Source organism: Delphinapterus leucas, chromosome 5, assembly GCF_059928025.1.
Source record: "Delphinapterus leucas isolate spDelLeu-1000000601 "Yukka" chromosome 5, BTC_Dleu_Yukka2, whole genome shotgun sequence".
In the NCBI taxonomy this organism is placed as follows: Eukaryota; Metazoa; Chordata; class Mammalia; order Artiodactyla; family Monodontidae; genus Delphinapterus; species Delphinapterus leucas.
The window spans coordinates 95,186,675-95,198,247 of record NC_143133.1 but is presented as its reverse complement, the minus strand read 5'-3'; the positions used below and the strand labels follow the sequence as shown (position 1 = coordinate 95,198,247).

Sequence of the window (11,573 nt, the reverse complement as noted above, 5' to 3'; positions counted from 1 at the left end):
TCCCATTGCGGAGCACAGGCTCCAGACGCTCAGGCTCAGCGGCCATGGCTTACGGGCCCAGCCGCTCTGCGGCACGTGGGATCCTCCTGGACCTGGGCACGAACCCGTGTCCCCTGCATCGTCAGGCGGACTCTCAACCACTGCGCCACCAGGGAAGCCCTGGCAGGCAGATTCTTAACCACTGCACCAGGGAAATCCCTAAAAAACATTTCTGAATCAACTAAAATCATGCCTCATATTCCCCAGGCTGCCTGTTACATCCTGAGACTCACTGGATTAGTAACTACTTTGGGGCCTACACTGAGGATATTCTTTACAGGAAAATAATAGAGTATTGTACCATAGGTTGTCATTTTTTGGACAATCTTGGCTTTAGGATATAAAGTAAAGGATGTAGAAGAACCCCCATGCCTCTGTTTTACCTTCTGGTAACTGCCATCCAGAAGTTTGCAACAGCGAGCGTTGTCAGAAAAGCCAAACTTAATAGGCACACACGGCTGGAGAAAAGTGCTAATACAGCAACACCAACTGTGCCTCCTCCGCCCGAAGTGCAGATGTGTTATTTTCTAAACCAGGGGGAGGTTTCTTAGTGTAGCCACTCAGGGAGCTGTGAGAGTTGTGACATTAACAAGCCTCTGCTGCGGTAGCTGCAGCTGCTCGTTGGTGTTTTATCTTTGCCATGCTGACATCCGAATCGCAGTTGTGTTGTGATGCTTTTGACAGCTGTCCGGAGAGAACGACCAAAGAGAAGAGCAGGTGACGCAGGCCGTTTGTGCAAAATGCTTTTTAGGTGGGATGCTTGGGCCAGCAAAGGGATGGGGAAGAACGAAACCAAGTGCCAGCTCCTCCTCATTGAGGGACAAAGGGAATCAATCCGTTGCTTTTCTTCTGGAAGCATGGGGGAATTTATTGTTTACCCAACAGCGATGAGCGCTGTGTTTCTCTTTATGAAACAGAGCGGATCGAGAGGGGTGGCGGTGGCGGTTGGGAAGTGAAACTCCGCTAGGGAATCCCCAATTCTCTGCCCTCTCTCAGGTCCTTGAGCAAAATGGGAAATGGTTCCGTGAAACCCAAACATTCCAAGAATCCAGATGGCCACTCCGGGAATCTCACTACCAGTGCCCTCCGGAGCAAGGTGACAGAGCTGGAGAGAGAGCTGAGGAGGAAGGATGCCGAGATCCAGGAGCGGGAGTACCATTTGAAGGAGCTACGGGAGCAGCTGTCCAAGCAGACTGTGGCCATTGCAGAGCTCACGGAGGAGCTCCAGAACAAGTGCATCCAGCTGAACAAGCTTCAGGATGTGGTACACGTGCAGGGAGGAAGCCCGCGCCAGGCGTCTCCGGATAAAGTGCCTCTTGAGGTCCACCGCAAGACCTCGGGATTGGTCTCCCTCCATAGCAGGAGGGGAGCGAAGGCTGGTGTGTCTGCTGAGCCCACCACCCGAACCTATGACCGCAACAAACCCCCTGAATTTTCCTTTGAGAAAGCGAGAGTCAGAAAGGACTCCAGGTAAGTTCCCACCCGCTTTTGGACTCAGGTGGCCTTAAATATTATGAAACATTAGAACGCTATTTATTGAGTCTCCTCAATGGAGAAGCGCATATTAACCCTTTCAGATTTTGGGATAGAGGGGCTTCTGAAAGGGTTTTGTTTTGCAACAGGGTCTCCCTTTAAGTAGAACTTCTCTTTAAAGCAGGACTCCTGCTTTACCTGGACTTTGATTTGTGATTTGCATAACTGAGGAACCGAGTTTACAAAAGTCATTTCTGTTATCTTGAAAACCCTAGGGGAGTGCAGAGGTGGTTGTAGGGAGTCTGCCCATCTCTCTTCCAAAGAAGTAGACTTAACGGGTGTACACAAATCACGCTGAATTATGAATATGTATAGCAAAAGCCACTTCTTAGCACTTAGTCTGCAAGTGTCATGAAAAAGGGATAAGCTGATGCCTCTGAGGGGGGTGCATTCATTCATTCATCCCACAGTTTTAGTTAAGCACTGCCTTCTCCCAGCCACTGTGTTAGATGCTAAGTATATATCAGTGAATAAATAGACACAGAGCATTTCCTGTGGGAAGATAGTATACACGGAAACAAGTAAACATTGTGTAATTATTAATTAAGATAAATGATATGATGAAACTGACAGTAGAGTGGGTGGTGTCTGGGATTAAGGGGGAGAGAAGGTCAAGGAGGGGACAGAATTGGGATTGTCATGGAGACCTGGTTGAGGAGGTGACCTTTAACTGAGACCCAAAGGAGAAAAAGGAGGATAGACCAGGTAGAAAGGGCACTTACTTCAGGCAGAGGGAACAATTAAAAGCTAGAATTAATTTTAAAAATAAGGATTTTTAAAAGAACATGTAAATATTTCCCACAGTATTCTTGTGTGTGTGTGTGTGTGTGTATGGGTACATTTCTTTTCTGGCTCAAGTTTGAATTTCCTAACCAGGAAAGATCGATTAGAAACATTATGAGTTAGGGTCTCTTTTCTGCAGTATTTTTAAATGAGTAAATATTTATTAGTTGAAATTAGATCTTTTGCCTTGATAATGTCTTGGCTGAGCCTGGGTCCTTCTTGCAAAATCCAAGATTTGTGAAATTAAAACAACTTTAATTTATTCACACACATAAATAAATCAAGATAAAACATCTGACTTAAACAAATAAATGATTAATTTTGGTAGCAGGATTATAAAGGGAAGTTTAATTCATCAATTTGTTGACAGTGCTTGGCACATAGTGAATGAGCAATCAATGTTTGTTAAGGAAACAAGTCATGCCGGATTATAAACGTATAATACTCTGTGGTTGAAAGAATCTGATTGACGTTAGAGTTCAGAAGACTTTTTTTAAGCCAAGAGTTTATTTATTAGTTGGCTTAGAAAGGTCTTCTGTATTCCCATTGCAAAAATAATAATTATTTATTTTTAATGGTGTGAATTCAGAAATTATAAATGTTGCTTACAAACTTACGCTTGTTTTTCAAAAATTGAACATCATAGTGTTCTCTTTTGATGTATAAGAGATATATGCACATATAATAATTGTATTATGCATTCTCTCTATATACGTACTATACACATACATATGTTATACATACTATATGTGTATACATAAGACAATATATTATTTACCCACAAAAATTCTTTCAATAACAATGCGCTTATATATCTAGGAGAAGTGCGAGAGAATTTAATAGTAATTCCTCTTCTTTGACCCTCTTCCTACATATTCCACCAGATTTCTCCTCTTGAATGAAGATTATTTTCAATTATTTTTTCCAAAGACTTATGCCCGTCTTGAGGCAAAACACTATTCTCCTGGTGCTAGGTAACAGAACAATCCAAGATAAGTACATTCTACTGTATTTTTTATTAGCTCTATTATAACGAGGTAAAGGAAATCAATAGCTAAGCACAGTTAGTTTTTGGGCCAAACCATCTGTCTGTAGTGAGTGGGACACAGGAGAGGAAAGACATTACAGCCCTTAGAAGGATGGATGAATAAGGATGAGCAATGATTCCCCTCATCCATCATAAAGGCAGGCCCAGTGGGTACAAGTTTGTGTTGGGGATACGATGAAGAAATGGGATAACTGATTCCTTAATGATTAAATCCTAAAGAGACCAAATTAGATTATTTATGCCTTCATAATCCCTTTATGCTTTCATAGAGCCTTTTAGTTCTAAATTGAAAAATTAATTAGAATATGGGAACCACTCTTTTGTCATTGACTGGTTTATATCTTATTTCCCCTTGCAGACATTTGTACCTGAATTTTCCCTGCAATTTCCCTTACAAAATGTCTTTCCCCTTAAGTCTGGAATAAGTGGCTAAACGCAGATAGCTAACATCAATTCAGAGATTTAAAAATGTCCAGTTCTCTGAAAGTGCTCAATATTACAATTCATTTTCCATCTTCAAATAGTTCCAGTCTTAGAGAAAGTCTGTAAGTAAAGTTTGGATAATTTATCCAAATATAAATTTTATACAGTCTTTATATAGTCTATCAAAAATTTTGGAAGAAAAAACTTTCTGGAAGTTAGAACATTAGAAAAGATGAGAGCACCATTCACTGATAAAAGGATAATGGACAGTGTCCATTGGTTTGGCTACTTTTCCAAGCAGTTCCCGTTAGATAGATATTAGAGAATTTAAGGTAACAGTCAAAATGGAGCCTTCATTTAGTTTTAGGTTCTCATGATTTACTTGTTGAACTTTATAAAGTTTCCTGGCTGACTTTATGAATAAATTTGTTTTTACTAATACGTGTCAACTACATTTTGGATCAGGGTCCCCCTCCACACTGGATCAGAAAGTCATTGAATGGTTTTTTAGTCTTTTTGTCAAACAGTATGTCTCTGATGAGTACTTACCAATGAGAAAGAAAGTGGGGGGAGATTCCAGCCCTCCTGCAATCAACAGCGTGGGGGAGATATGAAGTACTGAGATAAACCAGAGAATAACATTTGGGGGGATGATAGATTTCGAATTTGAGGATTCAGATTCGGTAATTCATGAGAGACTCCCAAGCCCATGCCACCGCAGTCTGTGAATTTGCTGAGGCCCCTGTGTTCAAATGTATTGTAAATGGCAAGTGAACCTCAGCAACTGCCAGGAAGCCCACTCATGCCATCTTTGTTGTCTTGTACCCAGCAAGTGTACTTGTAAGGTAGGAAGGGGGAGCTTAAATAGTATAGTTGCACCTCCCTGCTTTATTTGGAGGAACTTGTATGCTCTAATGGCATTGGAGAACTCTTTTAATTTGTCTCTTGCAAAATTCAAGGGGCTACTTTTTAAGATCAGGTTCTAGAATAACTCAGTGCTGTTCAAGAGAATTTTCTGCAATGATGGAAATATTCTATAATCTGTGTTGTCTGGTATGGTAGCCAACAGCAGAATGTAGCTGTTGAGCACTGGAAATGTGACTAGTGCCACTGAGGAATTGAATTTTTAATTTCAAGTTATTTTAAAATTAAATAGCCACATGTGTCTAATGGCCACTGTATTGGATGCTGCAGTTCTAGATTATGTGGTTTTGACTGTAACCGCTATCTTTTGAGGTGGGAATTGTGACTGTAGTGAAGTTTGAGAGAACTTACAGACAAAATAAGACCTGTGTTCGGTATTAGGACAATGTCACAGAAAATGAAAATGAGCCTGTCAGATTGAGGTGGGCGCAATGTGGAATCCCTCTTCAGCTGAATGGAACCTGCAGTCTATCATAGCCTTTTGTAGGGACTTGGCTTTGTGCCCACTGACCATTTTAGATCTTCAGAAGCATACAACCATGTGGGCATGTAGCCCGTTTTATTATAGGTACTCAGCCTTTCTGAAGTATCATAAATCATGATTAGTCAGAGCATTCCAGGATATCAAATACTCTGATCCCTGATTTAATCTATTATAGTAACGACCAGAAGACTTTACGGCTGGAAGAACCTTAGAGATTGTTTCACGCTTCTCCCCTATTGGAGGAGTGAGGAAACAGGTGCAGGGGAGTTGCAGAATAGGCCATGGTAAGTGGCAGAGCTAAGATTAGAACCCAAGATTGACTTTGAAACCAGTTCTTTCCCTCTACAATCCCAAAAACAGTTGCACAAAGACTGGATTTGCCTCTGGGTAGGTGTCAAGCCAAAAGACACTACCAAACCAAAGAGCAGGAGAAGGAAGGATTTATTACCTCCAGCAAGTAAAGAGAACACCGAAGATATTTCCCAAAGTAGTATGTCCCTGAACAGCAAAATTGGGAAAGTTTTAAGCTAAGGGTACATGCATATTTATGAAGGGGCTTGGGCATTGTATGCATATTCATGGAGGAGAATTCAGTGTAGAAGTGGGGCAAAGACTGACAGAGTCCTGGCTCTAGTTGACTGAAATCAATAAAGGTCAGCATGATCATTCCTTAGGTTCCAGTTAGTCGGGTGGTTGAGTGCTTGAGGGAGTTTTGGATCCTGCAGAATAGCTCAAGAATATGCTTCAGACTGATCTTTATCTTTGAAATAGAACTGGGAGTCTTTACAACTGACTTATTGTCTCCAATATGGTTATTTTCTGGCCCGATCAAGAGCAAGCATTGTGGCCAGACTTAGATCACAAAATGGCTTAGGCCTAAAATGGCTTCTCTTATGTCAAGAAAGATATGTCTGGTTCTCTTCCTCTGGGGGTCCCCCACCCTATCTACCTATACCAGTGTTCTTAACCCACAAAGATCAAAGGGCTCAAGTCAGGTTAGTTTGGGCACCAGTCTGCTTTATTTTGATACACTGTATTGGTTGGTAGGAAGAACAATGCTGCTTCCCCACTTCTTCCAAGCAGAGTTGAGCAGAGCTTACCCATTTCATTAATATTCACCAAGTGCTACATCCTCAGAGCTCAGGCCTGTGTGAAAAGGACACAGAGAATGGATTTGATCCATCTGATGGTACAGACTGATATACATGGAGGGGCACGAATGGGTTCTGAAACAAGTACAGAGCTTCTCAGGGCCGAGAACTGAATATCAGTGGCAAAGGTGGGTGAGAAAGAGCTCAGATCGCATTTCTGTCCATGTCTGACCTGCCTTGAGCACCAAGACAACCATGCCTGCAGAGGTCAGACCTTTTACTGAAATTAAATTTTCTGTTGATGTAGACATTGTTTAACAAACTTCAGCACCAGCAGAACAAAATTATGAGCTCGTGCAGAATGTCTGGTGGAACACAGGCAAATTAATCAGAGACATCTGGCAAGTCGCTGGTATGACTTCCTTTCACGGAGAACGCTTTAATTATCATCTGAAAGTATTGTTCTTCTTTGAAAAGGAGGAGGTAAAACAAAGACTTGCCATCAGACTTCAGATGTTGACTCTAGTTTTAGGAAGGACAATGAGTCTCATTTGTCACTCCCACCCAGAATAGGAGCAGAACAGGTAAAAGTGGAAAATGCTAGTGAATAACGCATTTAAACAAGATGTGGAAAAGCAGCCAGGAAGAAAGAGTATGTTTGTTATTATTTGTTCTTCCTTTCGAAAGCAGTGCCGAGCATTTGAATGTGCGTTACAGAAATACAACTCTTTTACTGAGCAGAAGTGTTTTCATGGAATGATAATGATAATAGTAATAACAACATTTACACATCGCTAATGATGTGCCAGGCACCACTCTGAGTGCTTCACAAATATTGGATTATTTAATCCTCACAACAAACGCATGAAATAGATATTATTATCACCATCATAATAGATGTGATTATGTATCATTTTATATATGAAGAAACTGAGGCTTACAGAATTAAATAACTTGCCTAAGGTTACGCAGCTTTTAATATTGGAACTGGGATTCAAAACCAAGAAATCTGCCATCTAAAGTCTGTTCTAAATAAGGACCGACTGTCTAGCACAGGGAACTGTATTCATTATCTTGTAATAACCTATAATGGAAAATAATCTGAAAAAGAATACATATATATAACTGAATCACTTTGCTGTATACCTGAAACTAACACAATGTTTAAACCAAGTATACGTCAATAAAAAGTCTCTTGTAACAACTGCAATGTCCCACTATACCAAAATGAAAATTAGAGGAGGATTCTTCATATTTTAGTTGGGAAGCCTCATAAAAAATTAAATAAATAATTAGAAATAGATACGTTTCTAATTTTTTTTTTCATATGGTTACAAACAGCTCCCTGCTGTTGATGTTAGGATGTTGGAAATCAGAATGTTTTATAGTAATAACGTGCATTTAGACACCCAGATCAGAGCTGGCTACTCAGGGATGGGGTGAGAAAACCAAGCGTTTGGGCAACTGCTAGACGTCTGTTGTTTTCTGTGTATTATCTCATGGAGACTTGCCTGGTGAGGTAGGTGTTACTTTAACCTTGGACCAAAGGTGAAACGAAGGCTCAGAGGCGTTCAACAGCTTGCTCAAGGTCCTCTGCTGAACCAGGTTTCCAGTGTGAGTCTGCCTGATGTGAGAAGTGTGTTCTCTACCGTTGTGTGCACGACTCTTAGAGCCAGAGCAGCCTGCAAAGTGAATGGCTCCCCCTTGGGGTTGGTGAGGGGTGTAGAGGGGATAGGCAGTGCTGTTAAACTTCAGAAAAAGGAGAGGTTAGGAGCACGGAGGAATTGAAGAACCTGCCTAGAATTCATTGGCAGCTGCCTTGACACCTCAGAGAAGTGAGATAGATTTTGGCAGATTTTCCAGAGTCTTGGCACCCAGTGCCCGGGACTTCCTGCCCCTGCCTTTTCTTCTTTCTCTCTAGAAGCCAAAGGGCCTGGGCTCTCCTCACTCTGCACCCCACCTAAGCCCTCTCTCAACCTCTCAAATTACCCTCTGCTTGGTTTATAGCCGTCCTCTGTTCCTTCTCACTTTATCCTCACATCTTCCAGTCTGTCAGTTGCTAGGTGTTAGGAAAAATGTGTAATTAAGCCTCAGGAAACACTCAGGACTCAAGGACTAATCGTTGTGAAAATCAAAAATCGAAGTGCTGACTTGGAACCACCTTTCCCTTGCCTGGTGGTCAGCGTTCCTGAGTTACAGCATGTTCTGTGATGTGTTTATACTACTGCACAATAACCACAGCCATTTTTGACCCCATAGGCTTGGCTAGAAACATTCCCTTTATGCCTTCAGATGAACACATTCAGTTCAACAAATGTTTATCGAATATTGAATTCTTTAGTTTTGTTTTCTTTCCTTTCTTTTCTGTAGTTCTTTCTGTCTCCTCTCCCCCATTTCTTTCACTTATATGTTTATTTTGTTTGCTCCTAATTTTCCTCCTCTCTCAGCATCAGACTAGTCAAGGGCCATCAGTACCAATTTCTAGTACCTAGTATAGGCCAGACACTGAGTTATCTCATTTATTTTCATAACAAACCTACCGGGTGAATATTATTGTATGAGGCTTACCAAGAGTAAGTAACTAGCCCATGGTGGTCCTCAGTAGTGCCTAAAGCTGGGCAACCTCACCTAGATCCCGAGACGGCTACCACTTAATTGGAACAACTCTGAAACCTACACTTATTATATTTTGCCTGCTCTCTTACTACTTTATGGGATATTTATAGCAGTTTGTGGATCTGCTTGCCTCTAAGTAAGTTACTCCAGGTGAATATAGCAGGGCTGGCTTTGAACAGCTGTCCTGAGAACTTGGGCAGAGCCTCCAGCTCTTCTTACTTATGGCTTTTAAGTGTCCCCTGAAATGGGTTACTCTTTCCTGACCCATTTTTTCCCTCACACACATTTCATGCCATTCTGGACACTGCCCATTTCCTTGCTAGATTCCCAGGAAACAGTGTAGTAGAAATAGTATGGCTGAGAAGACAGTGACCTTTTCTCCTTGCTTGTCCATTCAGAGGGAAGCATCATCACTGACCTCTGCCAGTGCAGTCAGTTTCCAGGGAGCCCCCCCTTTCTTTGCAAAGCCTGAGCAGCTCAGCTCATCACCTGACTTTTTCTGGGGTTTAAACTGCTTCTCAAGAAGGGGGAAAAAAATCTAAAGCCAAGGAAAAGCTTCTCAGTTTTTAGACTCTGGAAGTACCTTCTGTGTGAAAGATATATTTGTTGTAATGATCCTTTAACTAAACCTGATTTCGTTCTTTAAAATCTCATTTTAAAATAATTTGCTCTCCTCCATGCGGACTTTCCTTAGACACATTTGTGAGTTGTAGATTTTTCAGTGCAGTCTTGTTTGACAGGTTTTTGGTTTTGTTTTGAGATCTATGGCCAAGAATCCCTAATTTCCTTTGAATCGTTCCAGGAGTGTTTGTTTGTCATGACAAATTAATTTGAATTAGTAAATTTTAAGCATCAACTTTCGTAGTCTTTTTGGGGTTTACAAATCAAGCTCTGAGAAATATGAAGGAAAGAAAGATCTGTAGCTTCCAGTCTCTTCTCTCCAGGTAAGGTGAGAAAAAGGGAGGTAAAAAGGGATAGCCCTTGGAACCAGAAACTCAGGGAAGCCCAGGTGTGTTTGTTTTCTATTGTTGGATAACAAGTTACCACAAACTTAGCAGCTTGAAACAATGCATATTTGTTATCTCGGCATTTCTGTGGGTCAGGAGTATGGGTGAGGCTATTTAGGTCATCTGCTCAGGGTTTCAGCAGGTTGCAGTCAAGGTGTCAGCCGGCTGTGTTCCTTTCTAGAGCTTTCTAGTGGAAGAGGTCCTCCTCTAATCTCAAGTGATTGTTGGCAGAATTCAGTTCCTTGTGGTGGTAGGACTGAGGTCCCCATTTTCTTGCTGGCTGTCAGCCAGGGGCTGCTGTCAGCTCCTAGAAGTCTGCCCAGAGTTCCCTGTCATATGTCCCCCTCATATGACAGGGGCCCTCTCACAACATGGCTGCTTACTGCTTCAGGGCCAGCTGGAGAATCTCTTTAGTGTTGACTAAGATGAAGTCTTATATAACATACGCTGGGTGACCCTCCCATCACAGTTGCTATATTGTGTTGTCAAGGAGCAAGTCCCAGGTTCCATCTCCACTCAGGGAGAGGGGATTATATAAGAGCCTGACACCAGGTGGGTAGAGACAGTGGGGCCATCTTAGACTTCTGCACACCATACCGGCCCCTTTGCATCTCTGGTATGAGATTCTCTGACTAAGAATCTGGCCATGCTAGATATGTAAAGCCATATATAAAAAGCCCAGAGTCTTGTACATGCATATTCATAGCATATTCACAAGATGCAAACACTCACTAATGGATGAAAGGGTAAATAAAATGCAGTATATACATACAATGAGATACTATTCAGACTTAAAAAGGAGGGAAAGCCCTTCCTTTTTCATGCTACAATATGAATGAATCTTGATGACTTTATGCTAAGTGAAATAAGTCAGACTCAAATTATTCCACTTTATATTAGGTACCTAGAGCAATCAAATTTCTAGACACATCAAGTAGAATGGAAGTTTCCAGGGGCTGGGAGGAGCAGGGAATGGGGAATTATTGTTTAATGGGTACAGAGTTTTAGTTTGGGAAGATTAGAAAAGTTCTGGAGATGGGTGGTGGCGATAGGTGCAAAATAATGGGAATATACTTAATGCCACTGAGCTGTGCACTTAACAGTAGTTAAGATGGTACAGTTTGTGTTGTGCATTTTACCACAATTGAAAAAAAAAGCCCTGGGGCTGAGTTGACAGCATACCTCTAAGTGCCAGGCTGTTTCAAGTTCCATACAGGATGCTGGAAGGAGGTAGAGTGATGATTTTCTCATTTTTTTTTTTCTCTTATTGGTTATCTTGTAAAGGAGAATAAGATACAGCAAAGTCATGTGACAAACGAACATCAATTGATTATTGTTAATTAATCAGCCATTAATTACTTAATAGTAATTAATTGATTGCTTGTTGAGCCTTCAATGGAGGCTTGTTCCCAGTGCTGTGGGAAAATAGAGGGAATGAACAACTTCAAACTCCCTTGTGTTTTCTTGTTTACAGCTGTAATTCTTAAGCTTAAGTGCACATTGTAATCACCAGGGAAGTATTAAAAAATATTGATGTCCTGGTACGACCCCGAGGGAGTCTGATTAAATTGGTTTGAGGTAAAGGCCCTGGGTATCAGGATTTACAGAAGGTCCCTTGATGATTC

The 11,573-nt window shown here is 41.4% G+C and overlaps 1 protein-coding gene across 1 annotated transcript in view; it reads left to right on the top strand.

Moving 5' to 3' along the window:
* Positions 1–430: 430 nt before the first annotated feature.
* Positions 431–11,573, top strand: part of PRKG2 (protein kinase cGMP-dependent 2) — an 85,239-nt gene continuing 74,096 nt past the window's right edge. Inside the window, exons 1-2 of the mRNA XM_022599532.2 lie at positions 431–756; positions 1,036–1,509. Coding sequence (XP_022455240.1) covers positions 680–756; positions 1,036–1,509 — 551 coding nt within the window. The 5' untranslated portion in view covers positions 431–679. The remainder of the gene's footprint in view (positions 757–1,035; positions 1,510–11,573) is intronic.